Genomic DNA, 26159 nt, shown 5'->3' on the forward strand with positions numbered 1-26159 from the left:
ATGTTATATGATGATACTATGTATACTGTGTACGTTATAAAATTTATACATTTGTTTTTTTCTTGTAAATAATTATTAAAATTTTGTTCTTGACAGACCAAAACTTTTTTTTGGAGGGAGGTGTTACGTACCCGTGGGTATCTCGTACTTGTCACGTGACAGTGGTGTTGAAGCTATACTGGACTTAAGGTAGTGGTCTTGTGATGGTGGAGTGACATAATTTTCCCGCCAGTCGAAGTCATGTGACAGGTGTTTTTTTTTCCACAGGGTATAAAATGAGGATCCCTCCCTGTGAGGAGGGGCAGTTTGTGGCTGGATTTCCCATTTTGACTCCATGCCACTGTGTGGTCCAATATTATGACGCAGTTTGGTTGAAAGATGGAGTTTTATTTAATGCCTAAAGTTTAAAAGGTCATTGCCGGCAGTTTCTTTATAATACTGCCAGTTAAAAATCAGTGAAGAGTGAAGATCGGAGTTCGGGAGCTAAAAGATCGAGGAAAGTCGATTTCGACGGTGAAACAGGTTCGACCTTGTTTGATCCTCATTCGGAAGGAATTCGTTGGCTGTCCCTATGTTAATCCTTGCGAAATATAGCAGAAAGGGTTTGGGTACAGTTTTGTCAAGGAAAGGTCAGTGCCTTTAAGCCGTTTCATTTTTCATCTTCGTAAATTCTCCAGGGAAAAGTATAGTTCGACTGGGAACCACAGCAACATGAAGTGAAAGAGAATTTAAATCATCTAAAAAGTCTCTCCTTTAATGGACTGTAAGCATTCTGAACTTTTGCAGTACTACTTTGAAGAACTGTTTAAGCTTTATTGCTTTAAGAACTGTTTAAGCTGCCACACAGCAGCTGATTTCCAGTTACGTTAGTTTGTTTACTTTTGGGGGGGGGGGTTTGTTTTTCAGTGTTTAATAAATGTTTTATTTGTTATAAAAACCCCAGCCTCACTTATATATTTATTGTTGCTGAATCCGTAACAATAGTTACTATTACAAGGGAGAAGGTGCTCAAAAAGTTGAAAGATCTAAGGGAATACAAGTCACGCGGGCCAGATGAACTGCACCCTAGGGTTCCGAAAGAGGTAATGGTAGAGATTGTGGAGGTATTAGCAATGATCTTTCAAAAATCATTGTACTCTAGCATGGTACCAGAGGACTTTAAAAGTGCAAATGTCACTTCACTCTTTAAGAAAGGATGAAGGCAGCAGAAAAGAAATTATAGACCAGTTAGCCTGACCTCAGTGGTTGGGAAGATGTTGGAGTCAATTGTTAAGGATGAGGTTATGGAGTACTTGGTGACACAAGACAAGATAGCACAGTCTTGGACAAAGTCAGCATGGCTTCTTTAAGGGAAAATATTGCTTGATGAACCTGTTGGAGTTCTTTGAGGAGATTACCAATAAAGGGGATGCAGTGGACTTTCAAAAGGCCATTGACAAGGTGCTATGAGTGAAGCTGCTTACTAAGTTGAGCTCATGGCATTACAGGAAAGTTACTGGCATGGTTATTGACTGGTTGGAGGAAGCGAGTAGGAATAAAAGGATCCTATTCTGTTTGGTTGCCAGTGACTAGATGTGTTCCACAGTGGTCTGTATTAAGACTGCTTCTTTTTATGCGGTTTATCAATGATTTAGATTATGGAATAGATGGTTTTGTTGCCAAGTTTGCAGCTGCTATGAAGATTGGAGGAACAGCTAGTGCTGAGGAAACAGGAAGGCTACAGAAGGACATGGACAGATTAGGAGAATGAACTATTTTCTAAACGAGGAGAAAATACAAAATTCCTTGTACAGACCACCCTAAAGGATAACTTGCAGGTAGAATTGGTGGTGAGGAATGTAAGTGCAATTTTAGCATTCATTTCAAGAGTTCTAGAATACAAGTGCAGGGATATGATGCTGAGGCTTTACAAGGAACTGGTGAGACCTCACCTTGAGTATTGTGAATGATTTTGGTCTCATTTGTTGCACTGGAGAGGGTTCAGAGGAGGTTCACAAGGATGATTCCGGGAATGAAAGGATTATCATACGAGGAATGTTTAATGGCTCTGGGTCTGTACTCACTGGAATTTAAAAGGATGGGGGGGGGGGGGGGGGGATCTCATTGAAACCTTTTAAATGTTGAAAGACCTAGACAGAGTAGATGTGGAAAGAATGTTTCCCATTGTGGGAGAGTCTAGGGCAAGAGAGTACAGCCTCAGGATAGAGGGGTGTCCATTTAAAACAGAGATGTGGAGAAATATCTTTAACCAGAGGGTGATGAATTTGTGGAACTTATTACCACAAGCAGCTGAGGGGCCAGGTCACTGGGTATATTGAAGGCAGAGCTTGATAGGCTCTTGATTGGACATGGCATCAAAGATTACGGGGAGAAGGCCAGGAAGCAGGCCTGAGGAGGGGAGTAAAGGATCAGCCATGATTGAATGGTAGAGTGGACTCAATGGGCCAAATGGCCTAATTCTGCTCCCATGTCTTAAGAACTTAGGATTTATAAGTATCTTTCATATCCATGAAAAATTAATCTGGACAGTGAATTTGTAAAGTTTATGAAATGTAAAAAACTTTATTGTACTATATTTCATCATACCCTTTAATTAATAAAGTATGTGAATTTTCAAATTTCATTCTAAATATTCCAAGTATGCACCTTACAAAAAAATTTAAATGCCACACAGCTGTAAAAAAAAATTATCGAGGGAACACTGACACAGGTGTATCTCTAGTATGCGTGCTTAGCCCATCGCTCCACTCTTTAAACTCAGAGCAGCTAAAGCACCATCTATAAATTTCACCAATAACACTTCTGTTAGCAGAATTGTAGATGGCAACAGGAATGAGATGGATCAGCTGGATGAGTGTTGTTGAAACAATAATCTTGCACTCTGTCAGTCTGACCAAAGAATTGTCTGTGGACTTCAAGAAGGGTAATTTGGGAGCACATGAACCAGTTCTCATTGAGAGGTCAGTGATGGAAAGGGTGAGCAGCTTCAAGTCCCAGGTGTGCTAATCTATCCTGGGCCCAGCACATTGATGCAATCATGAAGGCATGCTAGTGGCTTCACTTGATTAAGAGTTTAAGGCAATTTGGTATGTCACCAAAGACTTAAAAATTTCTTCTGATGCACTGTGGGAAGCAATGACTGGTTACATCACACCTGGGAATGCAGCCTCCAATGCAAGATTACAAGTTGCTGCAGAGGGTTGTAACTCAGCCAACTCCATCGTAGGCACAACCCTCCCCACAACTGTTAACATCTTAACAAAGAGGCGCCCCAAAAAGGCTGCATTCATCAGTAAAGACCTTCACTCATCTGGGACATTCTCTGTCACTGCCATCAGCAAGGTGGTACAAGAAAGAGGATCAACACACATTAAGAACAGCTTCCTCCTCTTTGTGAACAGTCCATGAACACAACCTGATCATTCACTTTTTACATCACTTGTTTTTTTTTAACTTAACTTGTTTGTTGTGACCTACTGCAGCCACAAAACAAGCATCATGACACATATTAGCAGTATTACCAAATAACTGAATATATATGACCCCCGGGCTAAACAAGAACCATATCCAACATTTTCAAGACTACAGATTGAGAACTACAAATAGGTCAGATCCCCACTATATTGGAAAGATACTCCTGTGTAGCAAAGTATTTTTCAGTCAACTAAAACACAGTCGTTATAGTAAACATTGTCAATGGCCAATACCAACAGAGCAAGATACAATACTCATCCATGAAAGGTTACCAAGTAGGGTTGAAATGGTTGTGGTATAAATGACAAACAGAACAATTCTCTGATGTTCCAATAGCTCCACTGAGCTTCAAGTTGTTACAAAACATCATGTTGGATCTCATTTAAAATCACTTAACTGCACTGTACTTCCTCGGTAGTGCACTGGGAGTCAGTCTGGATTTTTCATTCATCTCTTTAGTTGCGCTTGTTAACATGGCATTTGACTCTAAAAAGTTAACGTTCTACCACAAAGAAACAGCTGCCTCTTGCTTACAAACAGTACAGCAATATACTATCACATTTCAACTGATGTTAGCATTCCAAGGCTAAAAGTTATAGCAATACAATTTTATTAGACTATTTACATAGACTTCTCTCTTCAGATTGTACCCCCAACCCCAAAATGATTTCTGTTCACATGGCCAGGGTATAAATTATTAAACCAGCAATAATAATTGAACAGTGGGTGCATTCCAAACTACTGATCATATTCTGGACATTCAGTAACAGCACATTTTCAGAGAAATCAGAGAAGAATCAAACTGCAGATTCAATTACTTCCTCACCTTCAGCCATTTTCTGCTTTTCTTCAATTTGCTGAAATTGTATATGTTTCCCTTCTCAATTTTAAGCTCTGCTGAACACAAAACATAATTGTGTCAGTGACTAAAATTTCACAGAAGTGCTCCAGAAATAGATGGAACGTGGATACTACATCTAAATGGATCCTTCTTAAACAATCCCTTAGAATCAAGGATAATTTATTTCTTGAGGGGTATTTATGTCTGTGCCTAAAGTCTTAACATTAAATGCTAACGCACACTAGTTCCAATGCCAAGGAAGGCCAAAGTAATTGGAACCTTGGCTCTTCAGAACACAAGTGGACATACATGCACATGTACACAAACTTGCACAAAACCCCACAATCCTGCATGCATTTTCTTCAGCATCCAACTCCTATCCTGTTCTCTCCACACTTCAGGTCCTCCCATTTTCCATTCATCACTTCCTTCCCTCTTAATTAACTAATGCTTCCCCAAGCCAACCTCCCAAACCCTCAAACTGTCAGAAGTTGATTAAAAGAGCAAATCCATCCCCCTGCTTCAAAATAGCTATCCATAATTGCCTTTCACAATTTAGCCCATATATTACACCAGCAGCCATGCTACCCAAAGTCTGAGCCCTTTTTAGAGACTTTTTCCACAAAGCTTTCTTTTTCCTCCCTTTGCAGCAACCTACCCACCACCACAACTAACATAAAACTTTGGAAAATCTTCAGCATTATGCAAATAAAGGAAGTTCATACAGGAAGAGCCTTCTGGCAACATGCTCAATGAATCCATATCCCTGGTCTGAAAGCACTTATTTAACAATGAATTCTATAGGGCTTCAGGACTGGACATGTTCTTCTACTGGCAGCATCTGCAATGCTGATGTGATGCCACTAGCAAGAGAACAATGGAAGCAGCAGATTTTAAGTACAAAGTATTTCATCTCAACTTTACTCTGCATTTCCAATGCACATATTTACTTCCTATGACCAAATTTGCCATAAAATGCTTCTTTACCACCTTTCTATCTAGACTGCTCATTCCATTGTATAAAAATAAAAGCCATTTAACTCCTAATTCTTTGCCAATTATAAGCCAAAATTAATCAAATATCAAGGTTAGCTCATGTTGACAACACAGAGAAAAATTACACAATGGCTTTATTGCATGTGTACAAAGTGGTTATTTACTTGCTGCTCCACTGGGATGTAACCTAGGACACCTTTACTCGTTTCATCAGATAGTGTGGGAACTAAAACACATGTACATTTGATCTAATGCCTTTTCTTGCTTGAAGTTATGAGCATTTTGGCTCATCCAGACTCAAGATTTAAAAAAAAGAGAACATACATAAAAATAATCCAACTACTATATAAAATTGCTTCTTGCACTACAAATTTAATTGGGGAATTAAAATTGAAATAGAAGATTGTAAATCCATTCCCCAGCTATCATTCCCAGAATGTGAGCAGATAGTGTTTTTAAAACCATCTAGTAAAATTTCATACCAATGGGAAAAAGCAGCTCTTTTAGACTCTCACCTGGATGAAATGCACCATTGATTGAAGGTGGAGTGGTCAGAGTTCTGTTCTGCACTACTTCAGGTTGTTCTCCCAGATCCTCATCAACAGGTTCCTTCTTAATGTGGCTCAGGTTTCCACAACTTGTTTTAGAATGTGAGGGAGCCTCCTCAAGCCCATCATCACTCTCATCACTGCAAGTAGAGAAGAACAATAAGCAAGTGTATAGATTGATAAATTTTAATTCTTTAAAATGGTAAAATTTTAAAAATGAAAATTACCAAAAAGCATACAAGTACAGGTCTCTAGTCTACTGAGCTACAAGCAAGCAATCAAAAAGCCTAATGCCTGAAGAAAAAAAAATGAAGCACAACCTGACATTCAAAATTAGTTTGAAACATGTCCTTCCAATATCTATGCTTTAAGTTACCACAGAGAAATAGGGGAAGATTGCACTGTTTGACAATGTACAGCATCAGACAGGACACATTCTATGATAGTTCACATTACTTGGATAAAGGCCAAAGCTCTCCACTTTTTATTTTCAGTGTTAAGCGGGTGGGAGGGGGAGAATGTTATATTATGATTATATAGCATAACACCATAAACACAGGGCAACAATTAAGATTAGACACAGAATAAGGGATTCTTTCATCTTTGTCAGTACTAAAAGCTGAATGAAAACTGTGCAAGGCTAAATGCCTTATGGACTGCAGCAGCTCAAGGTAGGACAGATCACTCCTTTCAAGGGTAGAAAATAATCACCTTGCAAGCAGTGCTCAAATCCCCAAAAATAAACCCAACATGAAATAAATCCAAACAACTCTATATTGGTCAGCTCTCAGCCACTGTCAGATAGCCCTGTAAAATACCTATTCCTCTGAATTGTATTTTTATGAACTAACCCAAATTTCAAAATACATTGCCCAGATGTGGCTAATCCACAGCTCACTCTCAATAGAATATGGTTCACTACAAAATGAATGAGAACTTTAGTCACAAAAAATAGTACAAGGCTGATAGCAAAATTTTGACTTTAAGTAAAGGCAAGTTAATTACGTCATCATTCAAGTAAAATACTGAGAAAGATGCCACAACTGCTTGACCAATCACTGCCTAAACAAGTCCATCACATCTGTATACTTGCCCACCCCACCCCACCAGGGGTGCAATGGAAACAGAACTGCTGCTGCACTGAAGGACTTTGGAACCCTGCAAAGAACACCCACAGACAATCTGATGACCATCCACATGAGCTACAGAATATCCACTATTTGGCCTACCAGAAAGCTCACCATAATTAACATCTTAAAGGGTCTCTACCAGAAATCACTAAGACTAGATTGATGATGATGATGACTAGATCCAGTGGTTAATTAATCACAAAGTGATCTTGGACTTAAAACACTACCACGTCAGAAAAAATAGGAAAACATCTACTAGGAATCTGATGGACAACAAAGAAAAACATAAAACAGGCAATAGGTGCCAAGATCAGACATTCAGTAATAAACTGAAAAAAAATCACAATATGCCTGGATTCTTTAAGATCATTTATGACTCAAAAACTACTCTATTAAGAGCAAAGGAGGAAGAGTTTATTAATGAGAAAACCTCAATGCTCCTTGGACAGAGCACAAAGCATTCCTCAACCAAGACTGTCTTTTGACACAAGTATCTATAATTTTCTTCCATGGTGTACTGTGTACTGCAATCTCAGTCCAAAGGAAGAGCACGATGAGGCTAAATAGTGGAAAATCAAGCCCTACGGGGCTAAAGGGAAGAATCTCAACTTAAGTTATAAACTAAGGCAGAGAAGAACTTGTTAATTGCTGCCAAATGCTCATCTCCCTCATTTAAGAGGACATTGATCAGCTGGGTCAATCAACCAAGGATTGGCAGACGGAGTTTAATTTAGATACATGCAAGTACAAGACAAACAAGGGTAGTAAATCATAAACACCAGAGATTTTGTAGATACTGGAAGTACAGAATATACAAAGAATGCTAGAGGAACTCAGCAGGTCATGCAGTGTCTATGGAGAGGAATAAAGAGAAATATAGTGGTAATTGGGGATAGTATAGTCAGGGGAATAGTTTAAGTTCTCCGACGTAGGGTTAGACCATCCCGAAGGTTGTGTTGCCTTCCTGGTGCCCAGGTTCAGAAGATCTTATCTGACCTGCAGAGGAATTTGCAATGGGAGGAGAAAGATCCAGTTGTCACGGTCCATGTGGGTACTAACAACATAGGTAGAACGAAGAAAGAGTTCCTGCTGAGGGAATTTGAGCAGCTTAGGACTAAATTAAAAAGCAGAACCAAAAAGGTGGTAATCTCTGGATTACTACCCAAGCCACATGCAAATTGGCACAAGGTCAAGAAGATTAGAGCGATAAATGCATGGTTCAAGGATTGGTGTGAGAGAAGTAGACTTGAATTTATGGGAAACTGGGATCAGCATTGGGGCAAGCTCCGCCTAAACTGTGACGGTACCTGGATCCTGACAAATCACATAACTAGGGTTGTAGACGGGGCTTTAAACTAAACTAGACAACAGGATGACCCGTTGAGAGAAGGGTAGAGCAGTCTGATGTGACCAGAATAAACATTAAATTTTCCTGAATGCTATTGGTATCACTTTGTTATGGAAATTGAAGAAGAAAACCTCAGTTTATTAAAGAAGAACGACACGTAGCAAGGCAAATATAGCTCCTCCTCATTTAACACAGGATACATGACGGCATAATTTCTGCTGGATCTGCCACCCTTGTGCCTCTCGTTGTTATTCTGGAGACATAGTCCTTTTGTCTGTCATCTCTTCATCTGTTTATTCTTTGTCTCTGATCTTGGAGACGTGCATTTCTCTGCTCCTTTGTCGCTTCCTCTCTTCTCCTCCTGTGCCTGCTTTTGTCATTCTAGAGACATGCAGCCCTTTCATTCCCCCGTCTCATCTCTTCTGCTGTATGTTCTTTGTTTCTGATCCTGGAGATGTGCATTTCTCAACTCCTTTGTCTCTTCCTCTCTCCTCCTTCTGTGCTAGTTGTTCTCATTTTGGAGACGTGCATCCCTCGCCTCCCGTCTCTTCTCTCATCTTTTTTGTCCTGACTCTTTGATCCTGGAGTTGTGCAGCCTTGGCTTCATCTGATTCTTGTTCTCTCCCTCTCCTTGCCACTTCCCGACATCATCTCTTGACCATAATGTCTCCCTTCTCTTTCCACGCGATATAATTAGGCTGACCATATTTTTTTTACCCTAATGCTGGATAGAAGATACGAAGCAGTAACACCAAAGCCTCCAGGATGCTGATTATTCTTGATGATGTGGTTGGCGCTCTCCTAAATGGACGTGATATAGTCACCGCTGTCCTTTGACTGCAGCAAAGGGTTTGATGGGTGTCTCAAAGTACGTCATTACAATAAGATTTAATTATCTCTTATTGATGGGTGGCAGTTAGATCTGTCCCAAACCTGCACATGCTGATGGTGATTAGCAGAATATGACCGCTCGAAATAGAGCTGTCCTGCCCTTTTGCTCTGGTTGGTGTCGCTGCTGTGAGCATCTTGAGGTGCTGCTGAGGCTGGTCGTGCACGTGTCGTGGTGTCGCGTCACGGTTTCCATCATGACTGACATCGGCTCTCGGGTGAAAGAGGGGCTGTTGATTTTGGCGAGTGAGCAATTTTATACAAATATATAACCCTGAACTTCGCTTGCATTCTGTAAGAGTGCATTTTAAGCTGATTTAGCCAAAAATAGTGCCTGTAATGCACCATTTGCACTAATTGGAGGTCACAAACAAACAGGGCATAAGAGTTTTTGTAGTGTTTAGATAGATAGCAGAGGGGTGGGTTCAACAGATTGGAGAAGTATGGATAAAGTAAAAGAGAAAAGTGTGGATAAAGGTAAAGTAAAATCAACAGTTAAAAAAGAGAAATATGGGGTGGAGTACAGAAAAGTCAAGTGGAGAAGAGACAAAGATTACAATGAGTGTTCAGGACACTTTATCTAAATGCCTGGAGTATTCATAACAAGGTTAGTGAACTAGTGGCACAAATCAGTATAAGGACGATAGAAGATCTAAAGAGCAGAATGTTGAATCAGTCTGGATAGAGATTAGGAATAGTACAATGAAAAAAAATCACTGATGGGAGTTTTCTATAAGCCGCCAATGATAACAATACAGTGGCACAGGCAATAAACCAAGAAATATCTGAGGCATGTAAGAATGGAACAGCAGTTGTTATGGTGGTTTTAACTTGCACATAGATTGGGTGAATCAAGTTGGTCAAGTCAGTCTTGAGGAGGACTTCATAGTATGCACATGTGGTATCTGTCTTGAACAGCGTGTTACTGAACCTTCAAGGAAACATGTTGGATCTGGTCCTGTGCAATGTCACAGGCAAAATTAGCAATCTTGCCATTAGGGATTCCCTTGGAAAAAGTGATCACAGTATGATTGAGTTTCTTATACAAACTGAAGGTACAACAGTTCGATCAAAAATCAGGGTATTGTGCCTAAACAATGAAGACTACAACAGGATGAGGGAGAAGCTGGATAGGGAGACTGGAAAGACTACATGATATATGGTAGGATGGTTGAGGAACAGTGGAAGGCTTTAAAAGACATTTTTCATGACGCTCAACAAAAGTATATTCCAGTTAGAAGCAAGGACAGTAAGGATGGGGGGAGCCAGCTATGGATAATGAAGGAAATAAAAGAAGGCATCAAACTGAAAGCTTGTGCATACAAAGCTGCCAAGAGTAGTGTGGGAAACCAGAAGATTGGGAAAACTTTTAAAAGCAGCAAAGAACCACTAAGCGAGCAATAAAGAAAGGGAAGATAGAAATTATGAAAATAAACTAGCACAAAATATAAAAACAGAAAAGTTTTTATAATTATATAAAGCAGAAATGTGTGGCCTAAGTGAACATAGGTCCCTTGGAAGGGGGAATTAATATTGGATAATGAGGAAATGGCCAAGGCTTTAAAAGACTATTTGTGTCAGATTTCACAGTGGAGGACACATCTATCATGATGAAGAGAGAGGACATAGATGTAATAGAAAGGAAGAACCTCGATATAACAGCTATCACTAAAGAGGTAGTGCTGAGCAAACTTGAGGGCCTAAAGATAGAAAAGTCCCCTGGACTTGATAGAACGCATCCCAGGGTACTGAAAGAAATAGCAGAGGTTATAGCAGAGGCTTTGGTGATAATTTACCTAAATTCTCTGGACTCTGGGCAGGAACTGCGGGATTGGAAGGCCAATGTCCCACCACTGTTTAAAAATAGAATGTAGCAAAAGGCAAGTAACTACCAGCCAGCTAGTTTAACATCTGTAGTTGGGAAAGATACTTGAAGCTATCATTAAAGAAATAGTGAGGCATCTGGAAAGAAATGAATCCATCATGCAGACACAGCATGGATTCAGCAAAGGCAGGTCCTGTTTGCCAAACTTCCTGGAGTTTTTTGAGGATGTAACCAGTGCAGTAGATAGAGGGGAATAGATGGACATTATTTACTGGGATTTACAGAAGGCATTGATAAGAAGACACATAAAAGACTTATCCATAAGTTACAGATGCATAGAGTTGGGGTGATGTATTAGCATGGATAGAGAATTGGTTAACCAATAGAAAGCAGAGAGTTAGGATACATGGGTGTTGCTCAGTGGTGAGTGGTGTACCACAGGGGTCTGTGCTGGGCCCGCAACTGATCACGATATACATTAACGATCTGGAAGAGGAGATCAAGTGTAGTGTATCTAAGTTTGTTGATAACACTAAATTGAGTGGAAAAACAAATTGTGCAGAGGATACGGAGAGTATGCAGAGAGATATAGATAGGTTAAGTGAGTGGGCAAGGGTCTGGCAAATATGAGGTCATCCACTTTGGAAGGAAAAAAAATGGAAGAGCAGATTATTATTTAAAAATGGTAAAAGACTGCAGCATGCTGCTGTGCTGAAGGACTTTTGAGTGCTTGTGCATACATCACAAAAAGTTGGTTTGCAGGTGCAGCAGGCCATCAAGAAGGCAAATGGAATGTTGGCCTCCATTGCAAGAGGGTTGAATTTAAGAGCAAGGAGGTTATGCTGCAACTGTACAGAGTAAAGGTGGGGCTGCACAGTACTACGTGCAGTTCTGGTCTCCTTACCTCAGGAAGGCCATACTGGCTTTGGAGACAGCTTACTTCAGTTCAAAAATTCCTATTCAGTCCCAATTATAGCCAGAGGTTACATAGGTTCAAAATGATTTTTTTTAATATCCCCAATTCCTCAACAGCAACTGACCCATATTTAGTAAAGAACACGCTTTAACATTTACTTCTCTACTTCTCAGGATTCTCAACTCCTCCTTCAGTGGACGAACAGATTGCCACAATCAGATTCTATCAATAGATACAATGAACTGTATACTTATGAAAATGGAAAACCTGTAGCAAGAACAAAGAACTAAACTACCACACACCCCCCAAGTCCACCAGTAAAATAGATAAACCAATGTTAGCACTCAACTACCATAACATTATGCTCAATCATCAGGGAGCAACGTATAGCATTTTGAAAGAGAAAGGGACAGAATGCTTCAAGAGACATTCTCAGCCTCCAGAAAAATGTAGCATCCTCACCAGTTCATAGTCATTGTCGGCCCATAACAACACTAAATGGAGAAGCATCAAGAATGGTAGTAACTTCATTGCTTACAATAGGGACAGAGGCTAAAGAGAAACATCAAAGGGAATGCAAAAGATTTTATAAATCAACATTCATTTTAAATATATACTTCACAGAGAAAGTCAAACTGCAAGCTTGTGAACTGCATAATGCTCACGCAAATTTAGAGTCTAGTCTCCCGTAACCCAAATAATTCTCCACACATAAACTACTACACACCTTACAGGTGCTGTGCAATACCTGCTAATGGTTTGCTCACAGACTGCGCAGGCTACTCACACATATAATACTTTGAGTATTTCGTCAGCTGTGATACATTGCAGATCTGGTGCCATTACAATCCCCCTGCAATGCACAGATTACAGGCTGGATTCACTGTTGACTAGATAAATACAAATAGTTGTACTTCAAGTTTTAGTCATATACAAATCTTATAACAATGACTTCAACCAATTGCAAGAAACAATGGCACGGAGAAATTCTGAAACCAGAATGGGCTGACTATTTGGTATTCACTGTTAATGATGGTAAATTGTTCTGTCTTTTGTGCAAACTAGAGTAAGCACATTGAAACATCACTATGAAATGAATCACAACAAGTCAGTGACACAGTTGTGCAGAAATGAACTGCCTCAGCTTCAGAGACCCAGATTCAATTGATATCATAATTATGCCTGTGTCTTCATGTGACTGTGCAGGTTTCTACCAAGATCCAATCTGTATGTGTTCCTTCGTCTTACCCTTCCTGACGTCCACAATCAGCTCTTTCGTCTTAATGATGTTGAGTGCCAGGTTGTTGCAGCGGCACCACTCCACTAGTTGGCAGATCTCACTTTTATATGCCCTCTCGTCACCATCTGAGATTCCACCAATGGTTGTATCGTCAGTAAATTTATAGATGGTATTTGAGCTATGCCTAGACAGAGTCATGTGTATATAGACAGTACAGCAGTGGGCTGAGCACACACCCCTGAGGTGCACCAGTGCTTCAGTGTTAATCATTGGGGAGCAGAGTTAGAGAAGGACAGCAACTTTAAATTCCATGATGTTATCACTCCAACGCATCTCCAACACAAGTGCAATTACAAAGAAAGTACAACAGCACCTTCAGTTCCTTCGGAGTTTTTGAATTCTGCATGATATCTAAAGCTCTGGCAAGCTTCTACTGATGTGCAGTGGAGAGTATATTGACTGTTTGCTTCACAGCCCTTGAACAGAAAATCCTACAAAAAGTAGTGGATACTGGCCAGTTAGGCAAAGCCCTCCCTACCACTGAGCACATGCACACACAGCACCGTTGCAGGAAAGCAGCATTCATCATCAGGGACCCCTGTCACCCAGGCCATGCCTCTTCTCACTCTGCCATCAGGAAGGTGGTACAGGAGCATCAGGACTCATACCACCAGGCTCAGGAACAGTTACTACCCCTCAACCATCAGGCTCTTGAAACAGTGGGAATAACTTGACTCTCCCCATCACTGAACTGTTCTCACAACCAATGGACTCACTTTCAAAGACTCTTCATCTCATACTCTTGATAGTTATTGTTTATTTATTTATTATGACTATTTCCTTTTTTCCTCTTTTGTATTTGCAGAGTTTGTTGTCCCTTGAACATTGGTTGTTTGTCCTGTTAGCTGCAGTCCATCATTGATTCTATTATATTTCCTGGATTTACTGTATATGCCTGGCAAGAAAACAAAATTTCAGTGTTGTACGTGATGACATGTACTTTGATAAAAAAATTTACTTCGAACTTTGAGATCTCCTCTCATGTTTCAATGATATGCAGGTTGAATACCCCCAAGTAGAAAAAGTTCATTGTTGAAGAGAATAATTTGTAGGGATACAAGGGTAAAAGAAGAGGCTGGAGAGTGGAACTTACAGGATTGTTCTCTTAAAAGCTCTTATGGGCAAAATAACCCTCTTCATGTCATAGAGTTTTCATCTCAAATATCTTCCTCATCAAAACTGAAAATAACCAGCTGCATAAAATTTCTTTATAAAACTCTGGAATCAGAAAGGAAGCTGAAACAATAAAGAAATCCAAGTCTGCTAGTTACGAAATGTCACTCCGACTTAATGTCCATATCATGGAGAACTTCTTACAAATATTGAGGACAGATATAATGTTATATTCAAGTAATACCCAATCACAGTGACAATACAGGTTCCAATTCTGTGTTACAGTCGATGTCTCCCAGATATTTCAAATCTTTGAAACAAGATGCACAGTCTACAAAATGCTTTTATGCTCAGCCTTGCTCCTACCATATTCATGTACAGTATATGAGATAAGCTATAATTAGCAAAGATGAAAGTAGAAGATGAAACTATGAAAAAAAAATCAGCTAAAAGAAGCAACCCATCATATTAGCAAAGAACACACTTGAACATGTATTTCTCTACAAATTCTCTGTTGGTGCAACACCTACAATAAATAAAAATGGAGCCCCATCAGACCTGAAACCCTATCCCAATTTCTTGGAATTTCTGTCACTGTCATTTAACTCAAACACCTCACACAAGTATCAGTGAAACAAAAATGTTTTGAACACCATCATAGAAATTATTCATTTTAAATGTTCAAATGAAAAGCATCAAGTTCAAATTATTACATCCATTCAAAAGAATTCAACTAATGGACTGAAGTAGTTGTCAACCAATAAGTTGATGAAATTGTTCATTATTTTACTTGAAGTGAAATGTTCCTATCCAAAACTTGAGAAATACAGTCAATGGCCTCTTTATTAGATACACCTGCTCATTAATGCAAATATCTAACCAGTCAAACATATGGCAGCAACTCAATGCATAAAAACACACATCATGGTTCAGTTGTTCTTCAACCCAAATATCAGAATGGGGAAGAAAAGTGACTTTGACAGTGAAATGCTTGCTGGTGCCAGACAGAGTGATTCAACCATCTCTAAACTGCTCATCTCCTGGGATTTTCACACACACAAGTCTCTAGAGTTTACTGAGAATGGTGTGAAAAACAAAAACACATCCAGTGAACTGCAGTCCCGTGGGCAAAAATGCCTTGTTATTGAGAGAGGTCAAAGGAGAATGGCCAGACTGCTTTAAGCTGACAGGAAGGCAACAGTAACTCATAACCACGTGTTACAATAGTGGTGTGTAATAGAGGAACTCTAGTCGAATCTTGAAGTGGATGGGGGACAGTAGAATATCACACAGGGGTTCCGCTCCTGTACCTAATAAAGTGGCCAATGAGTGTAGATAGAGAACCTGTCACATTATTATCGCAATGGTTGTCGTGATATTACAGGACATCTGCAAACCCCAAACTTGGCAATCCAAGAATAAATTTTACTCAAACAAGTCCTTCAGATAACTTAAAGCTGCAGCAATGAGATATTGTACGTGAGCAGTGGACCAATCGATTTGCAATGGTCAGGGAGAAGAATTTAAAAGAATGTTTTGTGGGGCTCGGTGCATTAGCGGCAGACCAATCGATTCATGATCTATTAGCAAGAGCAAATAAAAGTAAAGCAGAGTGGCCATTGAGTGAGTGGACCAGTGTAGGAGGCATAGGTATGCAGCAGGTAAGGCTTTTGTAGTGGTTGAATAAAAATAAATTACAATTAATTAAATAAAGGGATGATGCAGGATTAGGTGATGTGCTGTAGCTGAATGATATGGGAGCTGGTGGACCCCTTTGTGGTTTCCGGTGACCACATCTGCAGCAAGTGTTGGCTGCTTGAAGAACTCAGGCTCAAAGTTGATGACCTGGAATCTGAGCTTCAAACACTGCGGCACGTCAGGGAGGGAGAGTTACCCGGATCCTCTGTTTCAGGAGCTGGTCACACACATTAGATTAGCTGCCTCAAATTCAGTCTGTGGTCAGGGGCAACAGGGTGTAACTGCGAGTGAGACGGGTAGTGGGATTCAGGATACAGTGCTGGAGCACCCTCAGCACTTAACCTTGAACAAAAGGTCTGAGACTTTTGCTCCCTGTGTGGATGAGAGTGGGGCTGTAGGAAGGATGAGCAACTTAACCGTGGAACCGTAGTTCAGGGAGCCATTCAAGAGAGGGGAGAGAAGGGAAATGCAGTGATAATTAGGGATAGTATAGTCAGGGGAATAGACAGTTCTTGGTCACGAGGTCAGAGCTGAAGAATGTGTTGCCTGCTTGATGCCCAGGTTTGAGACATCTTATCTGACCTGCAAACTCAGAAGAAATCAAATGGAATGTTGGCCTTCATTACCAGAGAGTTTGAACTTAAGAGCAAGGAGGGTAGGCTGCAACTGTCTAGGGCAGGGGTCAGCAACCCTTGCCACTGAAAGAGCCATATGGAACCGCATCCCACAGAAAAGAAAACACTGGGAGCCACAAAACCCGTTTGACATTTAAAATGAAATAACACTGCATACAATGGGTTTTTTTTGCCTTTATGCTATGCACAAACTATAATGTGTTGCATTTATGAAATTGATGAACTCCTACAGCAGAGCAAACGAAATTACATTTCTGCATGCAACAAAAACATTTTGAACTCCGAAAAAAAGACGTTGGGTTGAAGGTTACTACATCGTTACCTACCTTGGATCGAAAAATTAAAAGAAATCGCGCACTGGCGGGTGTCAGGCATTGGCAGTGGTGACGTATAGTAATAGCGATAAAAACACATTGTAGCGGTGTGCTACACACAGCGCTAAAATAACGACACGGAGTGGTTAAACTGCAGTCAAAGATAACTTTATTCGAACTACACAGCCTTGCTTTTAAGCCTCTCTCAAACTGCCCCCCGTGGGCACGGATGCTCCAAAAGACACGTACTCACAAACCCCCATAGGCTATCACCCTTAGCCGGAACGCTGGCAAATTGTGAGCCGGTTCGGATGTGCCAGGAAATGGGTCGCCACAACGTTTTATTTAGATTGTACAAGATCACCATAATCTTCAAATTTAGAATTATATTTCAAAAACTAACAAACTAACATAAAATACATTTTAATTAAATACTCATTTATTTTCCAAAGCCACAGGGAGTCGCAGCACAGAGTTGAAAGAGCCGCAAGCGGCTCCAGAGCCACGGGTTGCCAACCCCCGGTCTAGGGTAATGGTGAGACTGCATCTGGAGTACTGCATGCAGTTCTGGTCTCCTTACTTGAGGAAAAGATACACTGGCTTTGGAGGCGGTGCAGAGGAGGTTTACCAGGTTGATTCCAGAGATGAAGGCTACGAGGAGGGATTGGGTTGCCTGGGACTGTACTCGCTGAAACTCAGGAGCAGGAGAGACCTTATAGAAACATATAAAATTAAGTAAGGGATAGAGGTAGGGAAGTTGTTTCCACAGGTAGGTAAGAGGACATAGCCTCAAGATTCAAGGAAGTAGATTTAGGACAGATGAAGAGGAACTGCTTTTCCCAGAGACTGGTGAATCTGTGGAATTCTCTGCCCAATGAAGCAGTGGATATATTTAAGAGAAGGTTGGATAGACTTTTTTACATAGCAGGGTATTAAAGGTTATGGGGAAAAGGCAGGTAGGTAAAGACAAGTCCATGGCCTGATCAGCTATGATCTTATCGAATGGCAAGACAGACTCGACGGGCTAGATAGCCTTCTCTTGCTCCAATTTATTTTATTCTTATGTACTCATTCCTCACCTCAATTGTACAGTAGATATTAAGCAGAAATTCCTGATGACAAGCTTAAATAAAAAATTAAAAGGACTGCTCAATTACTTTTAGGCCAAATTGAAGACTTACAGAAGTGGAGGTGGTGCTTTCCTCGTTTTTTTCTGTAAAAACACTCATTTACAACTGATGTGATCCAAAAGCTTGCCCAACTCCCAAAAAAGCAGCTACAGAAACACCCACTGCAGAAATTAATAGAATTAATGGAACTCCAAAAGATTTGGCTCTAAAGATGATGCATGAATCTCAGTGCACAACTGAATTGTGGAACTAAGAGCCAGAAAGAGGCATCTTCCACTCATGAATAGTGTGTGACTCTCATTTCAATTCTCCACACCACCTACATTGCGAAATTTGTAACCTTAAACATAGTATACCTTTACAGCCTCTGAGTTTGCAATGATATCTGACAGTTAAGCTCAAGTTAAACTCAAGTTAAACTTCCGCTTCAACAACAAATCAGTGGCTTTCTGAAGACATCCAAATGGAAGACATCAGTATTTAGCCATTGTGTTTAAGTATGGATTTATTATTTACATTGAGATTGACTGGCAGTGAAGGTTGCCTTGCATCTCAATTTACAAGTTAACAAATTTCACAACACACGCCAGAGATAATAAACCCGATTCTGATTCAATATCATATGTGGCTTCATGACCCAGTAGTTTAGGCCACCTCTGATAAACTATCCCATTCAGCAACAGAATCAAAACATTGCATCACCCCACATTTAGTGAGTGTTGGACTTACCTAGAAATAGGTCTGTTAAATACATTTGCAGCTTGGCGCAGGAAGGGGTCAAGTCGTAGTGCACGTTCCAAGTACTGCAGATGTAGAGGCTTTGCCAGCTCTGCACCACTCCCATTCTCACTTTGAAGTAAGTCTGCTGCCATAGAAAGGTCCTCTTATACAGGAAAATCTGGGCCTTCTGTTGGTTCTAGAGAGAACAGGAAAGCATGTCAAACTTTCACAGGACTAAAGGTACATTCTTACAAGAGTTCACATGTTCTGATTAATGTTTACTATTCAGCCAAATCATTTACAAGACAATGCAGTTTGCTGGATATTAAGGAAATTGTTAATTGAGGAGTTGGTATGGGAAAATGGCATTCAGGTACAAGACCAACTGTAATTTTAATAAAAGACATAATAGCAGATTTTGATGCAACTTTTATTCCTTTTCTTCCTGATTTATTTTCATTGTTATTTAGTATGCCAGTACTTCATTAGTCAAAAATGAGCATTTGGAACACTAGAGGTAGTTAAATAACACCAAATTGAATAGATGTTTTATTTTGTTTACCATCACAAATGCCAGTACACCTGAGTCTTTATCATGCAGATTTGACTGCATAAACAAGCTTCAGTTTACGTACTGTTCCAACAGTACGTAAATGATGCAAAACAATTACTTCCTCAAATGTATGGCAGTGACAGTTCAGATCATGTGTGAAACCCTTGAACCTTGTACCCACAACTTTCAGATTCAAGTTAGAGTGCCAGCAACTGAAAAATTGTCAAAGATTGAGATTCACTCATCTCCAACAGGATCCCACCATCAATCTTCCCCCCCCCCCAACCCCCCCCCCCCCCCTGCACCTCACTACTTTCCACAAGGATCGCTCCCTGCGTAACTCCCTTGTCCATTCAACAAGGATCGCTCCCCACCCCCGAACCCCCTTCTGGTACTTATCCTTGCAAGTCGAACAAGTGCTACAACCTGCACCACCTCCCTCACTACCATTCAGGGACCACAACAGTCCTTTCCAGATGAGGCAACACCTCACCTGCAAGTCTATTGGGCTCATCTACTGTATCCGGGTGTGCTCCCGGTGTGGCCTCCTGTATATTGGTGAGACCTGATGTAGACTGCTTCGCTAAGCATCTACACTTCATCTGCCAGAAAAAAGTGGGATTGTCCAGTGGCCTCCCATTTTAATTCTACTTCCCATTCCAATGAGGCCACACTCAGGATGAAGCAGCAACACCTTATATTCCATCCAGGTAGCCTTCAACCTGATGGCATGAACATCAATTTCTCAAACTTCTGGTAACTGGCCCCCCGTTTACCATTCCTATTCCCGTTTCTATCTATTACCGTATCTCCTTACCTGTCCATTGCCTCCTTCTGGTGCTCCTCCCCTTCCCTTTCTTCCATTGTCTACTTTCTCCTATCAGATTCCCCCTTCTCCAGCCCTTTACCTCCTTCATCAATCAACTTCCCAGCTCTTTACTTAACCCTCCCCCTCTCCCAGTTTCACCCATCACCTACCACCTTGTACATCTTCCTTCTCTCCCCCCCCCCCCCACCTTCTTGCTCATCGTTTTTTTTTTGCAGTCCTGATGAAGGGTCTTGGCCTGAAACATCAACTGTTTACCCTTTTCCCACAAACACTGCCTGGCCTGCTGAGTTCCTCCAGCATTTTGTGTGTATTGCAAGTATTCTGCAATTGTCCCATGTCTTGTGCCTTGGTGATCTCAACAAAAGTGTTCAGCAGTAGTTTTATTTGTCAAATTATATACTTCTGAATTCAATGAGCTACAGTGTACTTTATGGATCAAATACACTTCGACCCTTCCACTGTTAAAAAAAAGAATGTGTTGAACTTTGGTTGTTTACATTTAAACAATTGATTTCACTGTCTCGTAGCCTTACAGGGAAGATTGTATTTAGAAAAGGAATCCTCCTAGCCTTCTGTTAATCTGACAATTACAATCACCAATTAGCAATTAGTAGTTGTTATTCTGATGTTCCAATATGAGGACATGGAGCTTGAAATCTTCTTCAAATATACTGTACCAGTGTATTGTAATAAATCACTAAGGATCAACAATTTTCCAAGAAACAGGATAGAATAAAAACCAGGAAACTAATCACAAAAGGCTTTTATAAGGATACTACCATATCAGAGAATGCCAGAAACACAAGGGGATTCCTAGCTTTATTTCTTTGCCTTCTCTGTTCTAGAAAAGAAAGAGCGTGCAATATATTCAGGCTGGCAGAAGCCAATGTTGAACTGCTGTTCTAATATAGCATTACAAATAACTTCAAGGTTAAAGAGACCAGCTGTATTTGTCACATTTACATCAGAACAGTGAAATGCATCACTTGCACCAACAACCAGAACCTGAAGATGTACTGGGGGCAGCCGGAAAATGTCGCCATGCTTCTGGAGCCACCACAGTGTGACCACAATTTAGTAATCCTAACCTTTATATCTTTTATAATGTGAGAGGAAACCAGAGGACCCACTAGCTCATGTCACAGAGAGTGTACAACCTCATAAGGCTGCAGCGGATATTGAATCCCATTCTTTCAATAGCTGGTGCTGTAAAGCCTTACACTAACTTCCACATTGTGTCTGGAGGTTGAAATTTAGTGCTAATTAATGAATTGTATCTCCATAAAATATGTTTTCTGTGCAATTTCTGGACAACCAATTCCTAATATATCCAATGCCCTTCAGCTCAAATTTATCTTTAGCCTCAAGCTGGCATTAAAAATGTAGCGGACTAAAATTTCTGTATCTGCATTCACAATGTTAAATGCAATGTATGCCGCCTTATGCCACATTCAAGTACAGTTTATTCTGTTTATACAGATACTACTCATTCCATCATGTTACAGCAAACATTGTACCTGTGGTAGCACAATTTTCCATAATGCCTATTTCATCACTGAATTAAAGTACCCAAAGACTTGCTCAATTCATTAATGGAATAATAAGGAACCAGTAGCCATTCATTAAAATAAAGCTCTTTTTTTTAGCCAGTACTTTAAAATACATCATGTAATATCATATGGCTCATTCAGAAAGTCATGAAGCATAGGATCCATGGGAGCTTGGCTGCACAACTTCAGAATTGGCTTGCCCACAAAAGCCAAAGGGTGATAGTTAATGAAGCATATTCTACTTCAAAGCCATTGAATGTTCTGGGACCCGAGCTCTGCAATTTTTATAAAGACTTAGATGAGGAAGTGAAAGAGTGAGTTAGAAATTTTGTAGATGACACAAAGAGATTGATGGTGTTGTGTATAGTGGAAAAGCTGTTGTATTTTACAAAGGGGTACAGACAAATATAGAGCTGAGCGAAGAAACAACAAACGGAAGTCAATCTGCAAAAGACTGAATGATACACTTTGAAAGGTCCAAAGTTCAACTTAAATTATCGAAGTATATATATGTCACCTTATACAACCCAGAGACTCATTTTCTTGCAGGCATACTCAATAATTCCATAATAGAATAATAACATAGAACACAGAACAGTACAGCACAGTACAGCACAGTAAGGGCCCTTCAGCCCACAATGTTGTGGCTGACACTTAAACCCTGCCTCCCATATAACCCTCCACCTTAAATTCCTCCATATACCTGTCTAATAGTCTCTTAAATTTCATTAGTGTATCTGCCTCCACCACCAACTCAGGCAGTGCATTCCACACACCAACCACTCTAAGTAAAAAACCTTCCTCTAATATCCCCCTTGAACTTCCCACCCCTTACCTTAAAGCCATGTCCTCTTGTATTGTATTGTATTGTATTGGTATCCCCGGACGAGGTCTACTTTGGAAAAGATTCTTGCCCCGTGCAGGTTCGCTGCAAAGTCCTGTTTGTGTGGCATGGGGTAGAGGTCTGGAGTTGTAGCCTCGTTCAGTCTGCGGTAGTTGCCGCATGGTCTCCAGCCCTCGGCTGCTTTGGGCATCATGTGCATGGGGTAGGCCCATGGGCTGTCGGACCTCCATACAATCCCCAATTCCGCCATCCTCTTGAACTCCTCCTTCGCCAGACAGAACTTTTCCGGGGGGAGCCTTCGTGCGCGGGCGTGGAGGGGTGGTCCCTGGGTCAGGATGTACCGGTGCACCCTGAAGACATCCCCAAAACAGCACTCATCACCCAATTCAGCCTGTTAGAATTCCTCCAGGGGGGTGGAGTTTCAAGATGGCGACATAAACATCTGCCTTTTAGGCGCTCTTCACTTTTTTAACTATAATCACCCTTTAATCAAATCTTTTCGAATTTAATCAAATGAGTTGATATTTTCGATTGACTTTTTTTTTCCTAAAACTATATTTGATCTAACTCTGTCGAACTTAAAATGGCTACAAGTAAGAAATCGTCTAAGGAGCCTTTATCTATCGATGCAATTTCTAATCTTCTGGACAAGTTTGGAAAGCAAGCTGGAAAGTAAAATGGCAAGTTTGGAAGACAAGCTGGAAAGTAAAATGGCAAGTTTGGAAAACAAGCTGGAAAGTAAAATGGCAAGTTTGGAAAACAAGCTTACCACGAAAATGTCTGAACTTGAAGGAGTTGTTAGATCGCTTGATACTAAGCTTCAGTCGCAGGCATCGGATATTCAGCGGCATGAAGGTAAGTTGGCGACTCTTGAAAAATTAATTGTTGAAAAAGTGCGTACAATTGAAGTGTTGGATAAGAAGGTACAATCGACTCTTAAAACTGTAGATCAGTATAAGTTTAAAATTACTGATCTCGAAAACCGATCTCGCAGACAGAATTTGTGAATTATCGGGTTTCCCGAAAGAGTTGAGTCCAGTGATTTAAATGAATTTTTCTCTAAATTACTGTGGGAAATTTTCGGTGGTGAAGGTTTACAATCTAAACCTGTTATCGACCACGCTCACAGAGTTGCGAGGTTTTCGTCTATGACTGATAAACCACGAGCGGTGATTGTTCGCCTTCATTATCCTCGTGAGAAAGAGCTTTTAATTCGATTAGCTCGTAAAAAAGGTATGATTTCTTACAATACCAACACATTTCGAATTGTTGAGGATTACTCATACGAGGTGATGAGAGCCAGAATCGCTTTTAAACCAGTGATGGCAGAGATTTACTCGATTGGACTTAAACAAGCTTTAATGTATCCAGCAAAGCTTAGAATTACGCTGAACGACAACAGTCAGCAAATTTTTAACACTCCGGAAGAAGCGAAGAAATTTGCTGAAGAATTTCGATCTTCTAGTGCAACTTGAACTATGTGTTATGTGAAAGATTTTTCGGAGAGAGGATATCTTTTTACTTTAAGTTTTAACCTATGAAGCTGGGTTATAACTTCTTATTTTGATCTACGGGTCTGGTTTTTTTTACTATCACCATTGTTTATAGATGTTCCTTTTAATTTTCATAATATCTTTTTTTTTCTTCTTTCTGTTTTGGACATATACGTTTATATTTTGCAATAATGATTTACTTTTTTTTTCAAGACGTCGTTTCTTTTTCCCGTAAGATTCTGTTTTTTGTAAGCATTTATTTGTTTACCTGTACTTAGAAATGGGACGAATGTTTTGGATTTTTGGTCTTTTTTTTTATATATATATATATATATTGTACTGCTTATTACATCCCTTTTTTTTTTAATCCTATTTTGTCTTTTAATAGATTGCTGAACTCACATTTGTATTTAGTAATATGGCTTTTTCAAAATGGCGTTTCTTTTTCCCATAAGTCTTTGCTTTTGAAACGTCATCTTTCTTGTATTTGAACACGAGTTTTTTTTTAAAGGTATATTACACTTTCAAATTTTAATGTTTATACTTTTTTTATTAATGATTGTTTGTTTTATTATATTAGTTTTTTTTATTCTGATTGATGCATATTTTCTTTTTGCAACTCTATATCTTAATCTGGGTGTTATATAGTTTTCTTTTAATCTTTTTATAGAGCTGCCATCTTGAAATGGGGGTAATGTTAGTATTAGATTATGCGCCTGCCGCTTGGCTTTTTTTCGAAGGGTGGGGGGAGGGGGGAGGGATCTTTTTTCACGCTTTTGCTCTTTATTTTTTTGCTTTTAGTTTATGGGCCGACTTTAAATTATTAATATTGTTGAGGTGTCATGTTCTCTGGTTGCTCCTGAATCAATTTTCCTCCGTCCTGAATTATGGGTTATGTGTCTTTTTAACCTTTTATGATACACACAACTAATATTAGCATGATGGATAAATCTGTTAACTTTATCTCTTGGAATACTAATGGTTTAAATCATCCGATTAAACGTAAAAAAATATTTAAAGTATTCCATAGACTGAACGCTAATATTATCTTTGCACAGGAGACCCATATCAGGAGGGAGGATAATCAACGTTTTTTTAGGTTCTGGAAGGGTCAACAATTTCACTCGAATTGTACTGCCAAAATCAGGGGTGTGTCTATTTTTATAGACCCCTCAATATCGTTTACACATCATGAAATTATTTCTGACCCACAGGGTAGATTCTTGTTGATAACTGGCTCACTTTTTAATCGAAAAGTTGTTCTAGTTAATATTTATGCTCCAAACTTTGACTGCCCTGAATTTTTTAAACGTTTATTTACTTCCCTTCCTAATCTAAATGAATATATGTTGATAATGGGTGGAGATTTTAATTGTTGTTTGAATCCTTCGATGGATAGATCTAAACCTATCCGTACTCTTCCGAATAGATCAGCCCTACTTATTAATTCTTTTATGGTTGATTCGGGAATTACAGAAATATGGCGGTTTTTGAACGCTAAAGATAAAGAATTTTCATTTTTTTCACATGTATATCATAGCTATTCTAGAATTGACTATTTTCTTATTGATCATCGGTTATTAATGGATGTTATTGATTGTAAATATGATTCTATTACTATTTCGGATCATGCACCTTTGAAGTTATCTATTAAGATTTCGGACTATTCCAATAATATCAGATCTTGGAGGCTTAACGCTACTTTGGCTTCAATACCCAGAATTTATCACCTACATAAAACAGCAAATTGACTTGTTTTTCTCAACAAACTATACTGAAGAAATCGACAGAGCAATACTTTGGGACTCTTTTAAGGCTTTTATCCGTGGACAAATTATCTCATATTCTGTTGGGAAAAGAAAACAAAAGATATTTAGATATTGCTTTATTAGTGGATAAAATCAAGGAAATTGATTAAGATTTATTCCGTGACTCCTACTAAAGAACTTTATAAGAAGGGAGTTGAGCTTCAAATGGAACATAGTTTACTATTGTCTTCTTCAATTGAAAATCA

General features: G+C 39.7%; 1 protein-coding gene across 2 annotated transcripts in view; it reads right to left on the minus strand.

Annotated features, from left to right (window-relative positions):
- The window catches only part of ino80 (INO80 complex ATPase subunit), a 232643-nt gene that overhangs the window by 169301 nt on the left and 37183 nt on the right, over positions 1-26159 (minus strand). Inside the window, exons 2-4 of one of the 2 annotated variants that reach the window (XM_059952871.1) lie at positions 18886-19072; positions 5827-5999; positions 4301-4368 (exon numbers count right to left, since the gene is read on the minus strand). In XM_059952871.1, the coding sequence (XP_059808854.1) occupies positions 4301-4368; positions 5827-5999; positions 18886-19028 (384 nt within the window). In that variant the 5' untranslated portion in view covers positions 19029-19072. Of the gene's footprint in view, positions 1-4300; positions 4372-5826; positions 6000-18885; positions 19073-26159 lie in introns of both variants that reach the window. The other variant, XM_059952861.1, reaches the window with a different exon arrangement.

Source organism: Hypanus sabinus, chromosome 2 (genome assembly GCF_030144855.1).
Source record: "Hypanus sabinus isolate sHypSab1 chromosome 2, sHypSab1.hap1, whole genome shotgun sequence".
In the NCBI taxonomy this organism is placed as follows: domain Eukaryota; kingdom Metazoa; phylum Chordata; class Chondrichthyes; order Myliobatiformes; family Dasyatidae; genus Hypanus; species Hypanus sabinus.